This window comes from Schistocerca gregaria, chromosome 9 (genome assembly GCF_023897955.1).
Source record: "Schistocerca gregaria isolate iqSchGreg1 chromosome 9, iqSchGreg1.2, whole genome shotgun sequence".
In the NCBI taxonomy this organism is placed as follows: domain Eukaryota; kingdom Metazoa; phylum Arthropoda; class Insecta; order Orthoptera; family Acrididae; genus Schistocerca; species Schistocerca gregaria.
Window position 1 is genome coordinate 129139780 of NC_064928.1, and position 26914 is coordinate 129166693.

Sequence of the window (26914 nt, forward strand, 5' to 3'; positions counted from 1 at the left end):
TCGATTTAGAAGAGATAGGATATCCAGTATTAGAATCAGAAGTTAAAAGAGGACTTAAGGTCAAATAAGGCCAAAGGAATAGATAACATTCCATCAAAATTTCTAAAATCATTGGCGGAAGTGGCAAAAAAGCGATTGTTCACGTTGGTGTGTAGAATGTATGTGTCTGACGACATACCATCTGACTTTTGGCAAAATATTATCCACGCAATTCCGACGATTACAAGAGCTGACAAGTGCGAGAACTATCAAACGATCAGCTTAACAGCTAATGCATTCAAGTAGCTGCGAAGAATAATATACAGAAGAATGGAGAAGAAAATTGATGCACTAGACGAAGACCGTTTGGCGTTAGAAAAGGTAAAGGCATGAGAGAGACGATTCTGGCGCTGCATTTGATAATGTAAGTAAGATTAAAGAAAAATCAAGATAATTTCATAGGATTTGTCGACATAAAAAAAACATTCGACAGTGTAAAATGGTGGAAGTTCTTTGAAATTCTGATAAAAAGAGGAGTAAACTATAGGGAGAGATGGGTAATATACAATACATACAAGAGCCAGTAGGGAATAAGAAGAGTGGACGACGAAGAACAAAGTGCTCGTATTAAGAATGGTGTAAGTAGTCTTGCACCTCTCATGTTCAATATGTATATCGAAGAAGCAATGATGGAAATTAAACGAAGGTTCAGGAGTGGAATCAAAATTCAAAGTGGAAGAATATCAATGGTACTATTCGCTGATGACATTGCTATCTTGAGTGAAAGTGAAGAAGAACTAGAGGATCTGCTGAAAGAATTCTGCTACCTAGACAGTAAAGTAACCATTGATGGACAGAGCAAAGAGGTCATTAAAATGCAGACTAGCAATCGCAAAAAGGTCATTACCGGCCAAGGGAAGCCTACTAGTATCAAATATAGGGATTAATTTGAAGAATGTACGTCTGGAGTACAGCATTGTATGGTAGTGAAACATGGACCTTGGGAAAACCGGAAGAGATGAGAATCGAAGCATTTGAGATGTGATGCTGCAGATGAATGTTGAAAATCAGGTGGAGTAATATGGTAAGGAATGAGAAGGTTCTGCACAGAAGGAGCAGAGTATGTGGAAAACACTGACAGGTGGAAGGGACATGATGTTAGAGTATATATTAAGACTTCAGGGAATGACTTCCATGGCACTAGAAGGAGCTGCAAAAACTGTAGAAAAAGGGAGAGACTGGAATGCATCCAGCAAATAATTGAGCACATAGGTTGCAACTGCTAATCTGAGATGAAAACGCTGCCACAGGAGAGGAATTCCTGGCAGGCCACATCAAACAAGTCAGAAGACTGATGACCCAGAAGGAGGATTTCGATCTTGTCTTTATAAATGGATTTTTTATCATTATGAGATGACAATCTGACTTTAGACTTCAACACGGTGTACACCTCCTGGCATCGCGAACAAATACTAGTTCGTCATACGATTTGCAAAGATTGCGGTGGAGCACTGAAAACACCTCCATAAATGCACTGGAAGTAGTCTTTGATCATGGGGACACGTGATGCCATATGTCACACACCCTTAGCCCACCTTTGGGTGGCCCCATCTGCTGTACGATGTGCGATGAAGTAGTCTTTGATCATGGGGACACGTGATGCCATATGTCACACACCCTTAGCCCACCTTTGGGTGGCCCCATCTGCTGTACGATCTACATTTTGGAACTACAGACTCCACAATCGGCAATCTGTTCCCCACATCTTTAATTAAGCTGATAACCTTCTTGTTCTGGGAAACAATACTATAACTATTACCGCCTGCATGTCCAGATTTGTCGCATTCGTTACTGTGATACCTCATTACTTCATAGAGATCACAGTTTTTCACCTAATAGAGGAAGCTATCTGTATCCATATAAAGTAACTTTGGTTCCATGAAACGAATTTTGGGAAACTCTTAGTGGAAGTGGTATATATGAAGTTTGGAGATTTCCAGTATACACAACCCCAAATAGATAGGATTCGTAAACTATGCTGAAACCTTCTATATCTTCACAGCAACAAATTTCTCATTGAAATTAACGACCAACTTCAAAGTTGGTCTGGCGATGCAATTTCTTATCACATAACGTGACTACCATTTGGTCCTAATGTAAATATCATGTCCATTTCTTATATCCTGGATGGTTTTAGCAAAATGGAAATATTCATTACTATATAAAAGCCTTTTTCGAAATTACTGGTCACATCCACTCACTTTTCAGTGTTTAGTTCCCCCTGCAACCAGGAGGACTGATTGAAGGAGATATCCCTGGTGACTCTACCTAGATCCATTCCTAAGCTGAGACATTACTAGAGATTATGGCAATGAATTACATATCCCTGCTTGTGCCCACCAATTCAGGGACAGTGTTTCCTTGTGGAACGTCTTGGTCTGGACATAACGGCTAGTCACTTGACATTTCATGCATACTGACAGGAATGTGAGGCCTAAATCCATCACATACTCTAGATCAGAATCAGCTGCCACATCCACCTCATCCCTCTAATTTGTCTTTGCGCACCCACTGAAATCCACCAACTGGCAATGGCTGCATCATGGCAAGTCCATATGTGTTATTCACATGAAAATATAGAATATAACTTAAAGCAAAGAATGTAGTGCACCCCACAACCATATGTGGATTATTTCCCTTGGCTTGTCTATGGACACAATGGCAAACTGCCCCACGGATATTGCACTCAAAGAAACGAAACATTTCGGCATCCATCAAAAGTTCGAAGCTGCACATCATTTTCTTCAGCATTGCATCCCTGGACAACGCAGGTGCTCTGTAATAAAAGGCGGGAGGTGTCCAGAGAGTATGTGGCTGTGCATACATACTGGAACTTTTCAAAAAGCTCTGAAAGCAACTGTGCATTGGAGTCCATGTATAGTCAAATTGGGAATGTTGAATTCTCGCCAGAGACACATGGCATGGCATGTTCATAATCTGCACTAGTTATAGGATTGCCTGTGAGAGTTCTATAATGCAGCTATGTTGGATAAACTTGTTTCATAGGGTTTTACTTTGCTATATGGATACTCATAATGGAAAACTCCTTTCCTAGTCATAATTTGAAAATTTTCCTCATTGGGTTATGCAGATCAGGTAATGTGAGGTAGAGTGTCAACAAGATTCTGGAGTGAAGTCTGCACAAAACGTAGAGTGAAGGAAGAGGATCATAATTTCTGGAGTCATTCGTTTTGAGAAAGAAATATACTTCTCTACACTCACAGGTAGGACTCTCCTCATGCCGAAATTAGCCAATTACTCAACTAGAAAGTGAGCATCAAATCCACTGAAATTGTGAAAGAAGACAGGTATGTGTCATGATAAACTTCTACTTGCAAGCATTGTAAGCTGCACTACAGAACTGCCCCATAAGATGACAATGATCTCTATGGGGAATTTTAACTTTTCTGTCTAACAGCAGCCCACTAATATGACAATTATCTCTATCATTGTATAATTTTTTATCCTCAACTAATGCTGTCATGGGGATGTTGATGCTATAAAGCCTATCAAAATCTCATGAAAGTTATTAGAGCTCAATGAAAAACTAAACTGTAGGATTATCCCTGCTGCAAGTTTCGAAGTGGTTAAGACTTGAACGATATAAGCATACAAGTTGGTACACTGTCACATACTTTATGTGTTTTTATGTGAAGGTGGTATGTGAGGCTAAGCGGTTTCCTTCACTGTGGATGATGGGAGCAAGTCAGCATATAAAACAAATGGACGTCATTCCTGGTGGTGAGGATTTCTTAATTAACTTGTTTTTAGCAAATATGCTTTAAATAACTATCAGTTGACAACTGGGAGGAAAGGAGTTGGGCCATGTCTTTGATCCAAACAAAATGATAATTGCATCTCTCCTTACATTTCTCAGCGGAAAATAAGAGCATGTTTACATCCATCTCAAGCTCACTGACAAATTTTGAGAAATGGAGGGGTCGGGCAATGATATGTTCCGCACATTTGATTTGCGTTTCTTCAGACCATAAACGTGAACTGATTCTCCAGCATTTTCTGACTCAAACTGAGGTATATTCTGAATCTTTATGGGGAACTCGATACTGACAAACTTATAACATCCACAAATGTTAAGGCCTATTCCCTTTCGAGATGTGCACTCCGGTTTCTGTTTAATTTTTCTTTCGGAAGTCAGGATTGACCATACAAAACAAACCTGATCATTTTCATTTTGGACATTAATACACACCTTCTTATCAGCTATATCCTTAGGGAGTTTTTATAACTGGACCCCCATTTTAATGGATGTCGGTGGATGATGAGGTGTTGTATTTGGCTGAGTGCTTTAGCTGACCCACTTACTTCTATCTCAGAAAATTTGGCCAGTATAGTACCCATGGTGGATTCACGATACCACATGGTGATTTATGTGCTCCGAGATTTGATCCCATTATGGCCCCAGATGTAGTTCAGGTTTTTCTCTTCAGCAGCACCATGCTGTTGGGGGCAGGGGAGGGGGGCGGTGAGTCAACTTGCAGCAAAGTACTGTATCACATTTAATGGTCTGGTAGGAAATTTCAGATCATCTAGGCCAGCACTGGAAACCATGCTCCTAGATACCTGACTGGGTCACAATACCCCCTGACTGGATACTCAGTTCTACTGAAAGAAATATAATCCTCAAATGCCTTTTCAACAGTCGACTGTTCTAGAAGGGTCATGAGGCCACTAATCTGATGTCCTTCACTATCAGGACAGGAGAGAGCACTACGGCTAGCCACAGATTCATTATCATTAATACTGTGTCTAGGAAATGAATCTGATGACTGCATCCAGCTAGTGGATGATGGTACTGGTGAGGAGGCTCTTGCTGGGAGGGGAGGGGGGGGGGGAGTGGTATGTGCAGAGGCTCACATACCTTTCAGTCAGAGCTGGAGTAGGAGGAGGTGGTGGTGATAAGGTACAGTGGGAGTACCCAAGTTGCAGTGATGGTGTCTGGCAATGTGGCTGATGCTGCTGCTACATGCTAGAATCTCCACCACCATCAGCCTGGGGGGCGGGAGATCATTGCTGTTCTTCTTTCTTCGACTGATCTGTCCACAGATGTCAGAGGGTACGCAATTGTGTGACGGCGGTGGGTTGTTGTAAGGAGCACACTGCAGCGACTGCGGTCACCTCTCTTACAGCCAAGAGTAGTATCTTGCCAAGCGGTGCACGCTGCTTAAGCGTGTGTTTCGTTCCTGCCTCCGCAACCACCACTCTAGACATTGGGTGCTGTCGGTGACGCCTCTTAACAGATGAATAACAAAAAATATTAAGTTCAATGCCAAATTTTTTTAAATACGTGCTGTGAGCTCATACCAACAGCAGTTACGTACACCAACATTCCATAATGGTAATTACATGTTCCAATGACAATGTCTGCATTATAATCACCTTTTACATACTGGCTCCAAGGCTTGAACAGTTAAGTCAGGCTTTCTGGTAGTTCCCCCCTCCCCCACCCCAAAAATCCTGTATTTCCTCCTCCTCATCCAAAAGCATAGTCAGCAGCCGCCATCTCATGCACCGTTCAAAAGCACGGTAGTATGGAAGAATGCCTCTGCTGACTACAACCTAAATAATCGCTCTGAGAGATACTGAACTTATTGGGCAATCAGACACATTGAATAATAGAACAGTTAACTTACATGTCAGGCTACCCTGGCAAAGGCGTTTGCTGTTACTACCACTGCTGATGCTGTCATTGGAATCTGAGTGCTTCTTTTCTCCCTTAAAAAAAAAACTAATGCAAGAACACAAGCGAACACACAAGTGAACTGATGATGGCAGCATGAGAGGGACTGCACAACGATGAGGGTTTACATAACCTCTACCACTCCGAACGACCATTACACCGAGGGAGACAATAGCAGGCTGGCATTCCTCCCCACCAGCTGATGAATGCTGGTCTGAGCGGGTCACGGAATTCGCTCCCGTTTGCACGTTCATTGTGGCGCACTCTGGAAATACGTACTCATTCCACTGATCCATTCCTTGTGATGGACCCGCTCATCAGTCCGGCCAGAGATCCCACTTCCAGTCACTGGTTCACTCTGTGGCGAGCTGCAACTGCTGACAAATGTGTCGCTTTGCAGGTTCCAGGTTATGACAGTATCTCGTGCAGCAAACTATTGTGATAATGTATTTAACAATATTTTTACTTTATGTAGGATCATTTCTAGAGTTTCGATGTGATGTATTTGAGCTCATCTACTTCAGGGAGTGAGACAGGGTTGTAGCCTCTCCCCGATGTTATTCAATCTGTATATTGAGCACGCAGTAAAGGAAACAAAAGAAAAATTCGGAGTAGGTATTAAAATCCATGGAGAAGAAATAAAAACTTTGAGGTTCGCTGATGACACTGTAGTTCTGTCAGAGACAGCAAAGGACTTGGAAGAGCAGTTGAATGGAATGGACAGTGTCTTGAGAGGAGTATATAAGATGAACATCAATAAAAGCAAAACGAGGATAATGGAATCTAGTAGAATTAAGTCTGGTGATGCTGAGGGAATTAGATTAGGAAATGAGACACTTAAAGTAGCAAAGGAGTTTTGTTATTTGGGGAGCAACATAACTGATGATGGGCGAAGTAGAGAGGATATAAAATGTAGACTGGCAATGGCAAGGAAAGCGTTTCTGAAGAAGAGAAATTTGTTAACAGCGAGTATAGATTTAAGTGTCAGGAAGTCTTTTCTGAAAGTATTTGTATGGAGTGTAGCCATGTATGGAAGTGAAACATGGACGATAAATAGTTTGGACAAGAAGAGAATAGAAGCTTTCGAAATGTGGTGCTACAGAAGAATGCTGAAGATTAGATGGGTAGATCACATAACTAATGAGGAAGTATTGAATAGGATTGGGGAGAAGAGAAGTTTGTGGCACAACTTGACCAGAAGAAGGGATCGGTTGGTAGGTCATGTTCTGAGGCATCAAGGGATCACCAATTTAGTATTGGAGGGCAGTGTGGAGGGTAAAAATCGTAGAGGGAGACCAAGAGATGAATACACTAAGCAGATTCAGAAGGATGTAGGTTGCAGTAGGTACTGGGAGATGCAAAAGCTTGCATAGGATAGAGTAGCATGGAGAGCTGCATCAAACCAGTCTCAGGACTGAAGACCACAAAACAACAATTACTTTAGTTTCAGTCGATAAAGAATATTCCTGTGCCATGTATTTTCGAGTGTATTAGCATTCATTTACTTTTAAGCGATATATTTCCGTTTCACGTGCACGTCTGCAGAGTGCCACGCTTGCAAGCAACGACATGAAGTAGGTACCGGATCTAAACACTTGAGAAGGCCTCCACTCTTTCCGAGATGCTTGGCCGTGGTTCGGTGCATTGCGCCTTCGAACATGGGTATGCAACATTTGGCAATTAGAGTGCAGTGTTTTGTGTGCAAGTGTATTTGAAGAAAATTGTATAAAGCTACATTTACATGTCTAATTCCTTTATGCACAAATTGTTTACCGATTTCTTACGACACATCTTGAAGCAAACTACTGTGCAACGATCTACTTGAATGTGTATTCAGAGACATATTCTATTGGAATTAATATCTTATTAAGCAGTTCATGGTCAGAGACAATAGAAGGTTGGAGTCTTTCCCATAAAAGTGCTCGAAGTCTCAGGGAGAAAGGCTCAGCGAAGACAAAGGCTTCACAAATGAGCCAGAACTGGCCACAATTTTCTTAGAGTCTGTGTTCAAGTGTGGCAGTATTCCTCGAAATAAAAACTATAATAACATCGCAAATTTTTTACATCTTTGCATCATGTGCAAAGCGCTCTCTCTCTCTCTCTCTCTCTCTCTCTCTCTCTTTGTGCAATGTTATATTTAGTTTATGTGACATTCAGTTTATAAACTGTGTGAAATGTTCAGCATAATGCTCAAATTGCTTAAAGAACACACAATCTTTCATAAACATTATCATTGAAAACTGTTTCAATACTCCATGCAACATTTAATTCAGATATTTTTAGTAAGCCTGCTACTAACTGTGAATTTTTATTATTCCTGTGAAACAATATTCTGCATAAACAATATCACTGCAAACTGTTTAAACTCCAGCAAAAATTTCAAGGTGTATTAGAAATAGATAATATCCATGCAAATTGTTTAATGCATTGTGATTGACGCTATATTAGTCTACCATTGTGAGATCCTCTCTGTCCAATGTCCAAATGCAGACTGAGCGACTTTTCCTGCTATTTTTTCCTGGGGTGCCATATTGGATTACATCTGGATGGGGTAGGGAGGGGGCTGGAAGTTCCCTGAGGGGGCTCATGTGCCAGCTGGGGAAAATCCACATCATCATCCATGGGTGGGGGTAATTAATTGATCAATTGATTGATTTGCATATCAATTCGATATCAAAATTGCACTAGAACATATGTTTCCCCACTGCTGACTGTCACCTCTGAAGCAATTTTGGAGTTGGAAAAGCATCTTTTAACACAGGAACAAGATCTTCCACTGTTGAAAATGCAACATTATGCTCCATGAAAAAAGTTGCTAATATTATTTTAGCTGCTTTCACTTTTTCACATGTTCGCTTTTGTCACACATTGTGGAAAAACAGTCCACAAAAGTTCTATTACTTTGCAAATTTTTAAAATTTTGATGTGTTTAATTCGAGATGCGTGTTTTTTGAGTTCGCTTTTACCACAAGTAACAATCACGTTACACTTTTTATACTGCGCCTTTCTGTTGTCACTCTCAACGACCTCCAACCACCCTTTAAATTGTCAGTTGATACCAAGAGTACTGGAAAGTTTTAGTATATTTTTCCACATCCAATTCATTGCACTCAGATTTCGATTTCTTTGCGCTTGAAGGACTGCAGTCTGACATTCTTAAACAAACAATTCAGAAACATTTACTATTTAATAAGATCAAGATTAACACACAAGACACCAAGTGACAAATGATGGGTAAGAACTTCGAGTGAGAGTGATCTGAGCAAATTAAACCACTTCAGACAGTACCGTATAATAATAATTGTTTACATCTTTGCATCATGTGCAAAGCTCTCTCTCTCTCTCTCTCTCTTTCTCTCTCTCTCTCTCTCTCTCTCTCTCTCTCTCTCTCTCTCTCTCTCTCTTTGTGTCTCTCGACTTGGCCTACGACCGAAATTTCACTGTGAGATGCAATGTTCATTGGGAAATTCGACAATGTTTCACATGTGTCACTCATACATAAACAATGGTGCTTTTAAGTTATGAATATGAAAGGAAATTTGAACTAATGGGAGCTACTAAACTGTGAGTGCTGACTGCTGGTTGAATAAATGACAGTCTATGGGTGTCTTACAGTTACTTCTGTGTCCTATTTTACATTATTTTCGCGGCATGTAACGATCATACCTATAAGAGAGCATGTGTTTTACTGTTGTGTAAACAAACCTATTTTGCCCCATAGTGAGCTGGTCACTGTGGCCGAGCGGTTTTAGGCACTGGAGTCTCGAACCACGCTCCTGCTACAGTCGCAGGTTTGAATCCTGCCACGGGGATGGATATGTGTGATGTCCTTAGGTTAGTTAGGTTTAGGTAGTTCTAAGTCCAGGGGACTGATGACCTCAGATGTTAAGTCCTATTGTGCTTAGAGCCATTTGAACCCCATTGTGAGAGTGCTAACTGCTGGCTGTGCAAGGACTGTTGGCAGATGTCATATACTTTCGTGAAATGTTTATCTTTACTGTTACATGTTCTATAACCATTACTACACAATGTTAGAGAGAGGAATACTTTTCCAAGAAAATCCGTTTGTACCTTCCTGAAAATATCTGTCAAAATGTCCCACAATATGGGACAAATCCAACGTGTTGACAACACTGTGTGTAGACACTTTGCTGCTGGCTCTAAAGGGAAATCACGGGCGCCGGTAGACCGGCACGGTAGGCGTTTCCCTCGCAGCCACCATCACAAGGGCGGCAGCAGTGCTCGCAAGTTTGATAGCACCACCTACGGGCCGTCAGCCATTTCATACCGTCTGGAGGGCTTTCAGACTCGACGGGCTAGGACGCCACACCTCTTCTCCATCAAATGGAGGCATAGGATTGGTATCAGTAACAGCCGTAGATGCCGGCTTCGACTTCAAGGAAAACACAAAACTTTCGTTGTAGCTCTGTAGATCAGAGAATCTGGGTCTAGATGCGTATGCAGATTTCGATGGTTGCTGTTTCTTTGTGTACAGTCAACAACGATAGTGTGCATGGGATTTGTCTCCAGTCAGCATTGTACTTCATAACACGTTATTTACAGTTCAAACGTGCGCCCACCGCGCTGCTGGAGAAAGAAACTGAAATTTAATATCTGTCTGTGAGTAGGAAACCGGTGGTTGGTGCCGTGTGCAATCCCAGCGAAGCAAAAAAGTTTTCGTCTCGCCGTTTCTGTTTCCAGTGCCTTGCTACTAGTGAAACAATGCGATATCTGAATTTGATTATGCTTTCTAACAATCCGATTAGTCCCCAATCCAACACAAAAAACTGTCACGTCGTTTCAGGTCTGGCGAGGAGCCCCTCGACTGCGACGTCGCAAGTTCAATCATTAATAAGGCTCGTTTGTAAGTGTTGTGTTAACAATTGCGACAGGAAAAATGTTAGCTGCTAATGACTCACCACGTACATCAGAACGACGACAGAAAATGAACGTCCGGAAGGAGTAGAGATCAACTTTGTATGAGGTGTATTTATTACACTTCACAAACTGGACGTCGTCGACATTCAAGTAAATTTCGTTCAAAATGGTTCAGATTGCTCTGAGCACTATGGGACTTAACATCTATGGTCATCAGTCCCCTAGAACTTAGAACTACTTAAGCCTAACTAACCTAAGGACACCACACAACACCCAGTCATCACGAGGCAGAGAAAATCCCTGACCCCGCTGGGAATCGAACCCGGGAACCCGGGCGTGGGAAGCGAGAACGCTAAAGTAAATTTGGAACAAACCATTAACTTGTTCTATGAAAACCGAATGAAAACTGGTGTGCCACTATAATCGCAAAGATTTGTACCATCATGATTACAGGTGAACTCCTTGAGAGATACAAACCAAGCAGAAAGCTCACCTAGGTATCCACTTCTATCAAGTGCATGTAGAATCATATTGGTGTAGGGGTTATGAGAACTGATTGAATGTAACGGCATGCAACCGAATATAAAACAGTCATGGAGCTTATCGCGAACTGACTACCCTTTAAGGCGTAGCTGCAGGTAGTGCGATGTTCGTTTTTATACACAAACCAGAAATCGAGCAAAATCTAATTACACTCCTGGAAATTGAAATAAGAACACCTTGAATTCATTGTCCCAGGAAGGGGAAACTTTATTGACACATTCCTGGGGTCAGATACATCACATGATCACACTGACAGAACCACAGGCACATAGACACAGGCAACAGAGCATGCACAATGTCGGCACTAGTACAGTGTATATCCACCTTTCGCAGCAATGCAGGCTGCTATTCTCCCATGGAGACGATCGTAGAGATGCTGGATGTAGTCCTGTGGAACGGCTTGCCATGCCATTTCCAACTGGCGCCTCAGTTGGACCAGCGTTCGTGCTGGACGTGCAGACCGCGTGAGGCGACGCTTCATACAGTCCCAAATATGCTCAATGGGGGACAGATCCGGAGATCTTGCTGGCCAGGGTAGTTGACTTACACCTTCTAGAGCACGTTGGGTGGCACGGGATACATGCGGACGTGCATTGTCCTGTTGGAACAGCAAGTTCCCTTGCCGGTCTAGGAATGGTAGAACGATGGGTTCGATGACGGTTTAGATGTACCATGCACTATTCAGAGTCCCCTCGACGATCACCAGAGGTGTACGGCCAGTGTAGGAGATCGCTCCCCACACCATGATGCCGGATGTTGGCCCTGTGTGCCTCGGTCGTATGCAGTCCTGACTGTGGCGCTCACCTGCACGGCGCCAAACACGCATACGACCATCATTGGCACCAAGGCAGAAGCGACTCTCATCGCTGAAGACGACACGTCTCCATTCGTCCCTCCATTCACGCCTGTCGCGACACCACTGGAGGCGGGCTGCACGATGTTGGGGCGTGAGCGGAAGACGGCCTAACGGCGTGCGGGACCGTAGCCCAGCTTCATGGAGACGGTTGCGAATGGTCCTCGCCGATACCCCAGGAGCAACAGTGTCCCTAATTTGCTGGGCAGTGGCGGTGCGGTCCCCTACGGCACTGCGTAGGATCCTACGGTCTTGGCGTGCATCCGTGCGTCGCTGCGGTCCGGTCCCAGGTCGACGGGCACGTGCACCTTCCGCCGACCACTGGCGACAACATCGATGTACTGTGGAGACCTCACGCCCCACGTGTTGAGCAATTCGGCGGTACGTCCACCCGGCCTCCCGCATGCCCACTATACGCCCTCGCTCAAAGTCCGTCAACTGCACATACGGTTCACGTCCACGCTGTCGCGGCATGCTACCAGTGTTAAAGACTGCGATGGAGCTCCGTATGCCACGGCAAACTGGCTGACACTGACGGCGGCGGTGCACAAATGCTGCGCAGCTAGCGCCATTCGACGGCCAACACCGCGGTTCCTGGTGTGTCCGCTGTGCCGTGCGTGTGATCATTGCTTGTACAGCCCTCTCGCAGTGTCCGGAGCAAGTATGGTGGGTCTGACACACCGGTGTCAATGTGTTCTTTTTTCCATTTCCAGGAGTGTATTTTGACCAGCTGTTAGCAAAAAGCAGTCGTCGTACTACAGTTGTAGTCCTCTTACGGCGACGTTCCCACGCTTTCTTGCTGTGGCGTAAATATTCCCTACAGCCCTGGAAACATCACGCATACCACAAGCGATCGTAGGGGGCAGAGCACCTCCCACTAATTGCTTCACAATGGATAACTCTCCAGCCAATTTAATATCCAGATCAACAGTCGGCATAATTGTACACGAATGATTTAAGGCATTGACGTTAGTTATCTTGATAATAACTGTCCTGGTACCTCCAATTTCCAGGGTTCGTTTAATATGCGTGTCCTCTTCAGATCCCGATTGCTCGGAACTGAAAAACAAATTCCTTACAGAATTATAGGATAAACTTTGTTTATCTCATCTTCAGATTTTCGCTCCGATTCTGCATTTTTTGTGCGCCGTCTAGTTGACGCTTTGTTTGATATTTCATTACCTTACATCTTCCAATTTTGTAGCACGGTTCGAAGCTATGTAACCATCCACTGCTTCGCTTGAAATCACTAATCTGTGTGGCTTCCTTTCCGACAAGGATGGTTAACTATGTGATTCGACACCTGCTCCAGTATCACTTCACTTGTTACACACGTACCATCATCATTGTACTCCTGACGTACGTTCTCTGCATAGTCGAGCATACACAACACCACACAATCCACGCACTCGTCTTGCTGGAACGCTAATATTTCGTCTATCGCTTCTTTCTCACCTTGCGAAATCCCTTGAGTTCCTTTCTGACGAAATGTCAACTGTTGTAGTAGATATAATGCAATGTTTGCTTTGTTTACCATTGCCATAGCTCTGCTTTGTGTCAACACCACTAGCTATGTAACACTGTCAACAAAAAAAGTTCAAATGTGTCTGAAATATTATGGGACTTCACTGCTAACGTCATTAGCCCCTAAGCTTACACGTTACTTAACCTAAATTATCCTAAGGACAAACACACACACCTATGCCCGAGGGAGGACTCGAACCTCCGCCGGTATCAGCAGCACAGTCCATGACTGCAGCGCCCTAAGCGCCCCAGACCGCCCGGCTAATCCCGCGCGGAAGTTACAAGTCGACTACGCTCCACAGCCTCACTCTGCACTAACCACTGGAAACCCACTGTCCCACCCGCTGTTCCCATTAGCAGCCAATATTGTGATTGCCTGGCATACAATATGTGCCATATCCAACGCCGTAAACGTCATTGTCCTTTCGCGGCATCGCACTGAAAGGATTCATTGTATCTGAAGACTTTGTTACCTGTTTAAGAAACCATGTTCAGTGTCTTTCATGGTTAGTTAAAATGAACAGTAGGCGATGAAGAAGACTCCAAATTCGAAAGTTTTTGCCGTGCAAATTTAAAAGGAGTCTTGCTAACTGTTAGTGGCCAAAAATTAGAAATTCCATGCGCCTTCTCCATAATCAGCAATGACGATCGGTGCCGTGCTCACGCCTCTGTTAGGCACGGAAGCGTTACGTAGTTATCAGTGGTCATAGGTGCTGGGTTAAATTCTATGTCCGAAGGAAATTATTCATCACATTTGAAGTTCAAATAAATACATATCTAGTGGATCATGTACATCTTGTATACAGAATGCCACTTGCGCTCCACAACAATGTGGATAGGTGTTCTTCGAAATTCACGTAGGTGAACAAGCCGCCACGAATACAGCGAAATTAGTATTGATAAACTGTTGATATTGATGTTTTCATACAGCGCTCGACGACGTTAATAGCGGTTTTTCTAACTGGTTACCTCAATAACCAGTTCATAAAAACCCGCTCTCCAAGTTTTGCCGACAGTTGATGGGTGGTCAACAAATCTTTTAGCGTGGCATTCTACTTTCCTTTTGGGAGCCCAGATATTGATCAGAAATCTGTTAACCACGACAAACTGTGATCCAATTGAGTGGTAATGAGAATGGTTACAAAGGGTGTATCAAAAAGAGTTATCCGATTTGGCAGATGTATATTTCTGAAACTAATAAACTTGTACAATGAATTTTGTTCTTCGATGAACGGGAAGCTCATAAAATTTGTTTTCTTACATTTTCATAGGTGTTCAATATGCCCCACTTGAGATGCACACAATATGTCAATACGGTATTCAAACTGTTCCCACACTACAGCGACCATGTCTTGAATAACAGCTATTCATTCACTGTTTGTAGCGGCGGCACATAAACGGAGTCTTTTATAAACCACCACCATAATTAATCACATACAGTCAGGTCCGGTAGCTTGGAGGCCAGTAATGTAAGCCTCAATCATTTAGTCCAGCGCAACCGATCCACCGTTCAGTAATTCTCTGATATAAAAATTCCCGCGCTTGCAGATGCCACAATGGCGGTGCCCCATCCTGTTGGTAAAGGAAGTCGTTCTAATCAGTCTCCAACTGAAGGGAAAAGGAAGTTCTCAAGCATATCGAGATTTGTGCCTCCTGTAACAGTGTTCTCAGGAAAGAGAAATGGACTATACAACTCTTCCCGCGAAACTGTACAAAACACATTACATTCTGGAGAGTCGCTCTTATGTTTTACAACTTAATGTGGTTCTTCCCTACCACATACTCTCACATTATGACTATTCACCTTTCCATTTAAATGGAAGAAAACTGTCATCCTTCATCTCGCCGAAAACGAAATTACTCCACACGTTGTTGTTTGTCACATTCACGAAGAGCTTGCAGCAGTTGAATTTTGCACGGTTTGATGTGTAAACGTCGAAGAGGCACACGCCAGAGCGGCATCGGGGGGCACGTTGAGCTGTCGAGCTCCACGGCGAACGTATTTCTGCGGCCTCCTTGTGAAACTATAGCGGGTGCGTGTCTGTGTCAGACACTCGAGGACGCGCCGCCGGTTTACCTTTGCAGAAGCAACCTGTTTCTCGGAATTGTTCACGTCAACGTCTAATGCTCTGTCCTACAGGAGGATCCACACCATACCTAATACGAAAGTCACGCTGAACAGTTACTACTAACGTGCACTGCCCGAAACGTAGAACACAAAACGCTCTGTGTTGTCCCGTCACCCTTTTTACTAGAACTGAAGTGAGGGCACACTGCTGCTTCCTAGCGGGAACCATGTAAAACTCGAGAGTCTGCTCTTTCCAAAAGTCCGTTGTTCACGCACATGTCTCAAATGACGTAATAGTTATGTTTCATTTTAAATCGGATGGTTCTTTTTGATACACACTGTATTTTTGAGATGTCGCCGACCTGTGTGGCCGTGCGGTTCTAGGCGCTGCAGTATGGAACCGCGAGACCGCTACGGTCGTAGGTTCGAATCCTGCCTCGGGCATGGATGTGTGTGATGTCCTTAGGTTAGGTTTAAGTAGTTCTAAGTTCTAGGGGACTGATGACCTCAGATGTTAAGTCCCATAGTGCTCAGAGCCATTAGAACCATTTTTTTGAACACTAGTGGACTCCTTTGAAATCATTTGTCGTTGTCAGATTTGTATGTAGAAATGAGGCGAGAAGAGGCACAGGACAGTTTCGTTATGAGGGCTGCAGACAACTGAGGTCGTTCAGACGTCTTTGAGCGTGACAGTGCGCAACGGGGTGTGCGACCTTTGCACGGCCGTGCGAAGAGTGTGTCAGTTCCCCAGGCTGCTGGGTTCCCGCCCGTCTGCCACTCCTCTACACTCAGTTCCCTACGTGCGCGTCAGCGGTAAGGCCCTGACAGACCCGGGAAGTGCTGGAGTACAGGACAGGACAGGACAGGACAGAGGGCCGCAGCGTGGCTGGGCCGCTGGGCCGCGGCGCATTTACCTACGCTTCAGTCGGGATAACCCAACCTTCTTCAGAATAAAAGTAACTACCGTTTGTCGATAGTCGATATCATCAAGCTAAAACTACAAATCCATAAATTATCGTCAGACTGTAAAAACGTATCTGAAACTGCCTCGGCCCCACTTCACGAGCGCGATGCGGCAGCCACTAGTGCTGTACTGGAACTCGCGAAGAGGGGCCGACGCTGTTTCAGATAAGTTTGTACAGTCTGGCGATAATTTATCGATTTGTAGCTTTAGCTTGATGATATCCACTATCGACTAACGGTAGTTACTTTTATTCTGAACAAGGCTGGGTTATCCCGACTGAAATCTAGGTAAATCTAGGTAATCTGTGCAACTGAGGCTACTGATTTTTAAAATTAAAATTAATATTCATACAGTTGCTGACACGGCCGGGAAATGTCGAAAATACTGTTACTCCTACCTAAGCTGTGATGTAATAACCATTTGCATATCCGAGCATACATATTTAACGATTGTTCCGTGGCGTATCCACGGTTCTACAATTCCAACGGTCAGCACCGTATATAGCATAGTACACACGGTGCCTCTTACTGCACTGACCGTTTGCAGTTCAACATTGGTTACTGTGAGGTGTTGTTATCGCGCCTCTGCGTTTGCGGGAGTTAGTGAACTACCTACCACACGTCTGTTAAATGGCGCACATTGAAGAGTGCAATTCGTTATCACTCGTTTTTGCAGATGCACAATAACGGCAAGGACCCCGACACTGTCACCTACACAAAGTTATAACTGCTTTCGCTTTAAGTGTGTAACACAACTTAACAAACAGTCTGTTATTTCTTAGTTTAGGTATGTAAACAAATTTACAGTAGTAGGAAGTATGTAATATACCACGATATTTTTGTAATTTTTCAGGGTGGAGTCTCTGGGGTTTCGTGCCAAAAGGGTGAGTACACTTTGAGACCAGTAAGAATATTGAAGAGAGATTCACGATTGTGGGCGTGACAAGCGATATGCGTTGTCAATATTTTCGGAGACCTGCAATGTTTGTGAATAACCACTTCCAGTGTTACTCAAATCATTTCTCAACATTGTCCCAGAAAAAACACATTTTATCGTGAAATATCATAACTTTCCTGGTAGGAATAATATGGTAATTAGAAGTCCCCGCCTCCATGAACCATGGAACTTGCCGTTGGTGGGGAGCCTTGCGTGCCTCAGCGATACAGAAAGCCGTACCGTAGGTGCAAACGCAACGGAGGGGTATCTGTTGAAAGACCAGACAAACGTGTGATTCCTGAAGAAGGGCAGCAGCCTTTTCAGTAGTTGCAGGGGCAACAGTCTGCATATTGACCTTAAGCGATAGAACAGGTAATTTGGTCAAACAAAGAAAATATGGGGTGTATCAAAAAGAAGCATTCGATTTAAAAAAAACGTAACTATTAATTTATCTGAGATGCGTGCGTGAACAAACTCGAGTTTTACATGGTTCCCGCAAGGTAGCAGCAGTGTATGCCAACCTCACGTCTACCGAAAAATGGTGTCGGGACACCAGAAAGCGTTTTGTGTTCTACGCTTTATGCAGTGCAGGTCAGTAACAACTGATCATCGTGGCTTTCGTACTAGATATGGTGTGGATCCTCCTACAGCACAGAGCATTAGGCGATGGCATGAACAATTCGAAGAAACAGGCTGTTTGTGTAAAGGCAAATCGCCGGGCCGTCCCCGAGTGTCTGACACAGACGTCGAACGCATCCGCACAAATCCGTTCACCGTGCAGCTCGACAGCTCAACATACCGCTGATGTCCGTCTGACGTCTATTGTGTTGACGTTTGCACATGAAACAAAATTTAGCTACTGCAAGCTCTTCGTGAAGGTGACAAGCAACAACGTGTAGAGTTTTGTAATTTCGTTCTTGGCAAGGTGGAGCATGACAGTTTTCTTCAACTGTTAGTTGAAGTTAAATGGAAAAGTGAACCGTCATAATGCGAGAGTGTGGGGTACGGGAGAACCACATGAAGCTGTACAACATTACGAGGGATTCTCCAGAATTTAATGTGTTTTGTACAGTTTCACGGGAAAGATGTATGGTCCATTTTTCTTTGCTGATAACTCTGATGCAGTCCTTTCACATATCTCGGTAGGCTTCAGAAATTTCTTTTTCCACAGTTGGAGACTGATTCGAATGACTTCATTTACCGACAGGATGGGCATCTTTACAGTGGAGTCAGGCAGTGTGGGAATTTTTAAGTTATGGATTACTGAACGATGGATCGGTCGCACTGAACCAGATGATTCGCTCTTCCATTACTGGCCTCCAATGTCGCCGGACCTGACTGTATGTGATTATTTCTTGTGGGGGCTTATAAAAGACACCGTTTATGTGCCGCCGTTACCAACAACAATGAATGAACTTAGATACCTGATAACAGCATTTATGGGAGCTGTAACTCAAGACATGCTCGCTGCAGTGTGGGAGCATTTTGAATACCGGATTGACATATCCTATGCATCTCAAGGGGGCCGTACTGAACACCCTTGAAAAGGTATGAAAAAGAACTATTTAAGTTTCCCATTCATCAAAGAGGAATAGATATGTGCCGAATTTGATGATTATTTTTGATAGATCCTGTATATTGCAGTGTGTGAAATTCACAGTGCGTGTCTAGAATAGGAAATTACCAGGTGTAAGACAGTCTAGGAGTTGGCGATGGAATGGGAGGAAGTTCATGTTAAGTTCTGCTGGCAGCCAGTCAGGCGGTGCTGAGCCAGAGGATCTGTCTCCCTAGACGAGGTCTGGATCGCAAGAGAGAGAAGCTTGTGTGCACTGCCCTGCAGAACTCTCCAGCGCCCACACACGTAACTTGCCCCTCCGTTCAGGCTGTTGGTTAAACCGATGGCTTTAACTGGCAAGCAGAGGGCTGAGGGCATATCTCGCAGTAGCTTTAACTGGACAGAACTGCCTCGGTTGTGAAATGGAAGGACCTTGTGTCGTGTAGACACAGCCAAGGTTGCTCAAAGAGAAAACTTGTAAACACTCGGCTGGGCCTTTCAAATATACAGGGTGAGTCACCTAACATTACCGCTGGATATATTTCGTAAACCACATCAAATACTGACGAATTAATTCCACAGACCGAACGTGAGGAGAGGGGATAGTGTAATTGGTTAATACAAACCATAAAAAAATGCACGGAAGTGAGTTTTTTAACACAAACCTACGTTTTTTAAAATGGAACCCCGTTAGTTTTGTTAGCACATCTGAGCATATAAACAAATACGTAATCAGTGTCGTTTGTTGCATTGTAAAATGTTAATTACATCCGGAGATACTGTAACCTAAAGTTGACGCTTGAGTACCACTCCTCCGCTGTTCGATCGTGTGTATCGGAGAGCACCGAATTACGTAGGGATCCAAAGGGAACGGTGATGCACCTTAAATACAGAAGAGACTGGAACAGCACATTACGTCCACATGCTAACACCGTTTTATTGGTCTTTTTCACTGACGCACGTGTACATTACCATGAGGGGTGAGGTAAACGTACACACATGGTTTCCGTTTTCAGTTACGGAGTGGAATAGAGTGTGTCCCGACATGTCAGGCCAATAGATGTTCAATGTGGTGGCCAACATTTGCTGCACACAATTGCAATCCCTGGCGTAATGAATGTTGTACACGCCGCAGTACATGTGGTGTAATGTCGCCGCAGGCTGCCACAATACGTTGTTTCATATCCTCTGGGGTTGTAGGCACATCACAGTACACATTCTCCTTTAACGTACCCCACAGAAAGAAGTCCAGAGGTGTAAGATCAGGAGAACGGGCTGGCCAAATTATGCGTCCTCCACGTCCTATGAAACGCCTGTCGAACATCTTGTCAAGGGTCAGCCTAGTGGGACATTTTGGAGCAACATTGGCAGATCATTCTGTAGAAACGCGATGTATGTTGTAGCTGTTTGGGCCTCTGCAATGAAGTGAGGACCAATGAGGTGGTCGCCAATGATTCCGCACCATACATTTACAGCCCACGATCGCTGTCGCTCTACCTGTCTCAGCCAGCGAGGATTGTCCACGGACCAGTAAGCATGTTCCGTAGACTCACTGCCCCGTGGTTTGTGAAACCCGCTTCATCGGTGAACAGGTAGAACTGCAACGCATTCTCTGTTAATGCCCATTGAAAGAATTGCACTCGATGATTAAAATCATCGCCATGTAATAGCTCCACCGGCTCTCGCAATGTCCCGTGTACTCACGTGTGGGTTCATGGCAACAGCAGCTAACACACCAACTGCACCCGCTTCTCCTGTGACGGGCCTGTTACGGACCCGTTTGCGTGCTACGACCATACCTGTTGCATACAGTTGGCGGTAGATGTTTTGCAATGTGCGGCACTTTGCATGTTCGGGTACCGTTCTGCATACGCCCTGCAGGCTTCAGCTGCATTTCGTCGACATTCACCATAGATGAGTATCATCTCCGCCTTTTCAGAGCTCGAATACACCATGGTCACAGTTCCTACAACACTACAGTATCACAGACGTCTGGTAACACGGTGTACTACAGTTGGTCTGCGTCCGGAGATGAATGCAGAATAACAATAGCAGCAAGCGCTACATGCGGACAGTGCGACAGCTAGACCAAACCACTACAGTGCACTACAGCCACACTCGTAAACACGGTAGTCATCGTCAACATGTCCCTGCAGGTGCTGCTCGCCGACTGTGGGCCGTGTTTGTTACAACACGCAACTGAACGTCGGAGGTTTCAAGCGTCAACTTTAGGTTACAATATCTCCGCATGTAATTACCATTTTACAATGCGACAAACGGCACTGATTACGTATTTGTTTATATGTTCAGATGTGCTAACAAAACTAACGTGGTTCCATTTTTAAAAAAACATGCTTCCGTGCATTTTTGTATGGTTTGTATTAAACAATTACACTAGCCCCTCTCCTCACGTTCGGTCTGTGGAATCGGTTCGTCAGTATTTGATGTGGTTTACCAAATATATCCAGCGGTAACGTTAGGTGACTCACCCTGTATTTTTAAATCAGTTCCCTTATATTTTCCTTGAGTGGCTGCCACTGTGTACACAACTACTTCAACTAATATTTGTGCACACTGAACTATTACTAAAAGATACTTCTGGCTTCAGGAGTATTACAAAAGCCATTAGCGGCGTTTACAATAGCTCTTCTGCTAAAGCATTCTTTTCACATTACATTCCTGTGAAGACTGTTACCATGGAAGGGCAGAGACATAGTATAAAATCAAAGAGTTGAAACTGTGTCATCAATAATCGCTGGTAGATCTTGGAAACAAAAAAAATAAATTTTAAAAATTTTTAATAAACTGATTCACCATTGATAAAATATGTGTAATATGAATATTTAAAAATGAAACAGCCATTTTTGTCAGTACATGTTTATCGGAAGTTATTTATTTCCAAATGAGTGATCGATACTCTCTGGCATCGTATGTTGCTTGTTGTGTTATTGACTCGATTGCATTACACTAAGTAAAACATTACAGCTACTTTTGCTTAAAACGAGAAATTCCAAAATTTTTTGTTGTATCATCAATAATCATTCTAGCAACACAGGTTGCTGTTGGCCAGATGTGTTTTCCTTTACAATAATTCAGCACAATGCCCATAGGTTCGCAACATAATGTTCTTCAGGTGGCAACAATAAGCATCATATGGCACAGGAAATAACGAACAGAACTATAGGTGTCCTAGCAGGCTGGTGTCGATGGTTATATCTTGGTAACTGTAATCCGTGGAGTATTTCCATCTGATGTGGCCTCACCTCCGCGAATCGTCAACGCGTCTTGTTCTCCTGGTTTCAGTGGCTACGTGAGTGAATACAAAGGTGCACAGGAAAGAGACTTCGGCGTTAGTACGGCAGTGGGCTTTGTATTAAAATACTCCTCTTTCTTCTTTATGGCAGTATACGAATGCGGAAGGTGTCTGTAACTGAAACATAACAGCTTGTTCCCTTTCGTTCTCTAAATGTAATCGAACTGGTGAAAGAGCAGCTTCTGCCTTTATCGTTGTGAACCTCAGGTATTGTCGACAGCTGTGGCAAGAGTTTGGTATTTTCCACGTCAAACACTTAATTGAGGACTGGCCCTCAAAAATGTGTGCTGTAGCAAATAAGGAGCGTGCAAATGAAATTGAATGGCCCAATGCTGGGCATCAAAACTGTAGTAAGTTCAGTATTATTCAAGGGGAATATAGTAAAAAAAAGCAATTAAAATGGATCAGAAAGGCTTTACGTAGGACATCAAAAATAATAGAAATAAAATTATTGAAATACCTCTAACAATAATTCTTGTAATAGGCTCGTCAATTTGTTAATGACAGAATTGTATGTTCTATCCAAGTAGACAGCTAAGTCATATGGCGACGCTCTAAGGGCGAGAATAGCAGTCTGCAGGTAAATAGAGAGCTTGAGGCATTGTGATCACCTCAAACATCCAAGATTTGTCCCTGTAAATAATAGTGGAAGCGCTTAAACGCGCACACCACTGCCAATGCTTCTAGTTTGATTGTCGAACAATTCTGTTCACAAGTATCAAAGATGCTGTTAGTGTTACTTTTTCCAGTAGTTCAGGGCCAAGCACCTAGTGTAGAGCTGAGATAAATATACCTGAGGTAACAGGCGGACCAAAGATTAAGACCATAAACTGTTAACTCCTACCAGCAAACACAAAGACAGCGTGTATCTGCGAGTTGTTCTCAAATGGAATCGTTTGTAACAGTCACAGCAGCTACATGTACATCGACACTCTGCAAATCACCTTTAAGTGCTTGATTCCCTGTTATTCCAATCCTGTATAGCGCGCGGAAAGAATGAACACCTATATCTTTCCGTGCGAGCTCTTATTTCCCTTATTTTATCGTGGTGATCGTTTCTCCCTATGTAGGTCGACGTCAACAAAACGTTTTCGCATTCGGAGGAGAAAGTTGCTCATTGACGTTTCGTGAGAAGAACCCGCCACAACGGAAAACGCTTTTGTTTTAATTATATCGACTCCGAATCCTGTTTCGCGATAACACAAAATGAGCTGCCCTTCATTGAACTACCTCGATGTACTCCGTCAGTCCTGTCTGGAAAGGATCCCCCACACCGCGCGACACTATTATAAAAGAGGCCGGACAAGCGTAGTGTAGCCCGTCTCTTTAGTGGATCTGTTGCATTTCCGAACAGTCCTGCCAATAAAACGCAGTCTTTGTTTAGCCTTCCCCACAACATTTTCTGTGTTCCTTCCAATTTAAATTGTTCGTAATTATAATTCCAATGTCATCATCATCATGGACAGTTTCCAGCCTCCGGCCGGGTCTGTTTGGAACATAAGCCGCTCCATCGCCTTCTGTCTTGCCACCATCTCTCCGTCTTCACCTTGGTCCAGTCTTCTCCTTTCTTCTGGACGCACTCATCCACTCCTTTCAGCCATCTGTCTCTCGGTCTTCCTAATTCCTAGGTATTTAGTTGATTTTACGGCCTTTAGAGGAGACTGATTTATCGTGTAATCGACGTTTAACGGCTTCCTTTTAGCACTCAAGTGTATGAGCTCACACTTTTCGTTATTTAGGGTCAACTGCCAATTTTTGCACCATACAGATATCTCTTCTATATCTGTTTTGCAATTTGTTTCGGTCTTCTGATGACTTTATTACTCGATAAACGACAACGTCATGTCCAAACATCCTAAAACACCTGCGCAGATTCTCTCCCAAATCGTTAATATAGACAAGAAACAGCAAAGGGCCTATAACACTACCATGGGGAACGCCAGATATCGCTCCCGTTTTACTCGATGACTTTCCGTCAGTTACTACGAATTGTGACTTCTCTGACAGGAAATCACGAATTCAGTCACATAACTGAGACGATATTCCATAAGCACGCAATTTCACTACAAGCCGCTTGTGTGGTACAGTGTCAAAAGCCTTCTGGAAATCCATAAATAAGGAATCAATCTGAAATCTCTTGTCAACACAACTCAACACTTCATGTGAATAAATAGCTAGTTGTGTTTCACAGGAACAATGTTTTCTAAATCCATGTTGACTGTGTGTCAATAGACGTTCTCTTCGAGGTAGTGCATAATGTTCGAATTCAAAATCCTGCTGCATATCGACACTAACGATATGGGCCTGTAATTAAGTGGAATACTCCTACTACCTTTCTTGAATATTGGTGGGAGCTGTGCAGCTTTCCAGGCTTTGTGTACGGAATTTTCTTCTCGCGAACGGTTGTCTATGATTGTTAAGTATGGAGCTATCGTACCAGTATACTCGGAAAGGAACCTAATTGTTATACAGTCTGGACAGGAAGACTTGCTTTTCTTAAGTGATTTAAGTTGCTTCACTATTCCGAGGATGTCTGTTTCTACGTTACTCACCTTTGCAGCTGTTCATGACTCGAATTCTGGAATATTTACTTCGTCGTCTTTTGCGAAGGCGTTTCGGAAGGCTGTGTTTAGGAACTCTGCTTTGGCAGCACTGTCTTCGATAGTATGTCCATTGTTATCGCGCAGAGAAGGCATTGATTGTGTCTTGCCACTAGCATACTTCACATACCACCAGAATATCTTTGGATTTTCTGCCATGTTTCGAGACAAAGTTTAATTGTGGAAACTATTATAAGCATCCCGCATTAAAGTCTGCGCTGAATTTAGAGCTTCGAAATTGTCTTGATTTTGGGTCCGTTTGAATTTGATATCCTCCTTTCGTTGTTTCTGAAACAGCGTTCTGACCCATTTTGTGTACCAAGGAGGATCAGCTCTGTCGTTTGTTAATTCATTTGGTGTAAATCTCTGAATTGCTGTCGATACTATTTCTCTGAATTCAAGTCACATCTCGTCTACACTTACATTGTTAGTTTGGAAGGAGTGGAAATTGTCTCTCAAGAAGGCGTCAAGTGAATTTTTATCTGATTTTTTAAAATAGGTGTATTTCTCGTTTGCTTTTGGAGGATATGGGGCTTAGAATATTGAATATCGCTACGACAACCCTGTGTTCACTAACCCCTGTATCCGTTTTGATTCTCGTTATAATTTCGGGCTTTCTTATTGATAAGAGGTCGAGTGTGTTTTCACAAACCTTTGCTATTCGCTTGGGCTTGTGAACTAACTGCTCGAAATAATTTTCAGAGAATGCGTTGAGTACAATTCCGGATGATGTTTTATGCGTACCTCCGGATTTTAACATGTATTTTCGCCAACATATTGAGGGTACATTAAAGTCACCACCAAACTACACTCCTGGAAATGGAAAAAAGAACACATTGACACCGGTGTGTCAGACCCACCATACTTGCTCCGGACACTGCGAGAGGGCTGTACAAGCAATGATCACACGCACGGCACAGCGGACACACCAGGAACCGCGGTGTTGGCCGTCGAATGGCGCTAGCTGCGCAGCATTTGTGCACCGCCGCCGTCAGTGTCAGCCAGTTTGCCGTGGCATACGGAGCTCCATCGCAGTCTTTAACACTGGTAGCATGCCGCATGCCGCATGCCGCGTGAACCGTATGTGCAGTTGACGGACTTTGAGCGAGGGCGTATAGTGGGCATGCGGGAGGCCGGGTGGACGTACCGCCGAATTGCTCAACACGTGGGGCGTGAGGTCTCCACAATACATCGATGTTGTCGCCAGTGGTCGGCGGAAGGTGCACGTGCCCGTCGACCTGGGACCGGACCGCAGCGACGCACGGATGCACGCCAAGACCGTAGGATCCTACGCAGTGCCGTAGGGGACCGCACCGCCACTTCCCAGCAAATTAGGGACACTGTTGCTCCTGGGGTATCGGCGAGGACCATTCGCAACCGTCTCCATGAAGCTGGGCTACGGTACCGCACACCGTTAGGCCGTTTTCTGCTCACGCCCCAACATCGTGCAGCCCGCCTCCAGTGGTGTCGCGACAGGCGTGAATGGAGGGACGAATGGAGACGTGTCGTCTTCAGCGATGAGAGTCGCTTCTGCCTTGGTGCCAATGATGGTCGTATGCGTGTCTGGCGCCGTGCAGGTGAGCGCCACAATCAGGACTGCATACGACCGAGGCACACAGGGCCAATACCCGGCATCATGGTGTGGGAAGCGATCTCCTACACTGGCCGTACACCTCTGGTGATCGTCGAGGGGACTCTGAATAGTGCACGGTACATCAAAACCGTCATCGAACCCATCGTTCTACCATTCCTAGACCGGCAAGGGAACTTGCTGTTCCAACAGGACAATGCACGTCCGCATGTATCCCGTGCCACCCAACGTGCTCTAGAAGGTGTAAGTCAACTACCCTGGCCAGCAAGATCTCCGGATCTGTCCCCCATTGAGCATGTTTGGGACTGTATGAAGCGTCGTCTCACGCGGTCTGCACGTCCAGTACGAACGC

General features: G+C 44.1%; 1 protein-coding gene across 1 annotated transcript in view; it reads left to right on the plus strand.

Moving 5' to 3' along the window:
• Window positions 1–26914, plus strand: part of LOC126291924 (uncharacterized) — a 256225-nt gene that overhangs the window by 141151 nt on the left and 88160 nt on the right. The window contains exon 3 of the mRNA XM_049985657.1: window positions 17420–17450. Within this exon, the coding sequence (XP_049841614.1) occupies window positions 17420–17450 (31 nt within the window). The remainder of the gene's footprint in view (window positions 1–17419; window positions 17451–26914) is intronic.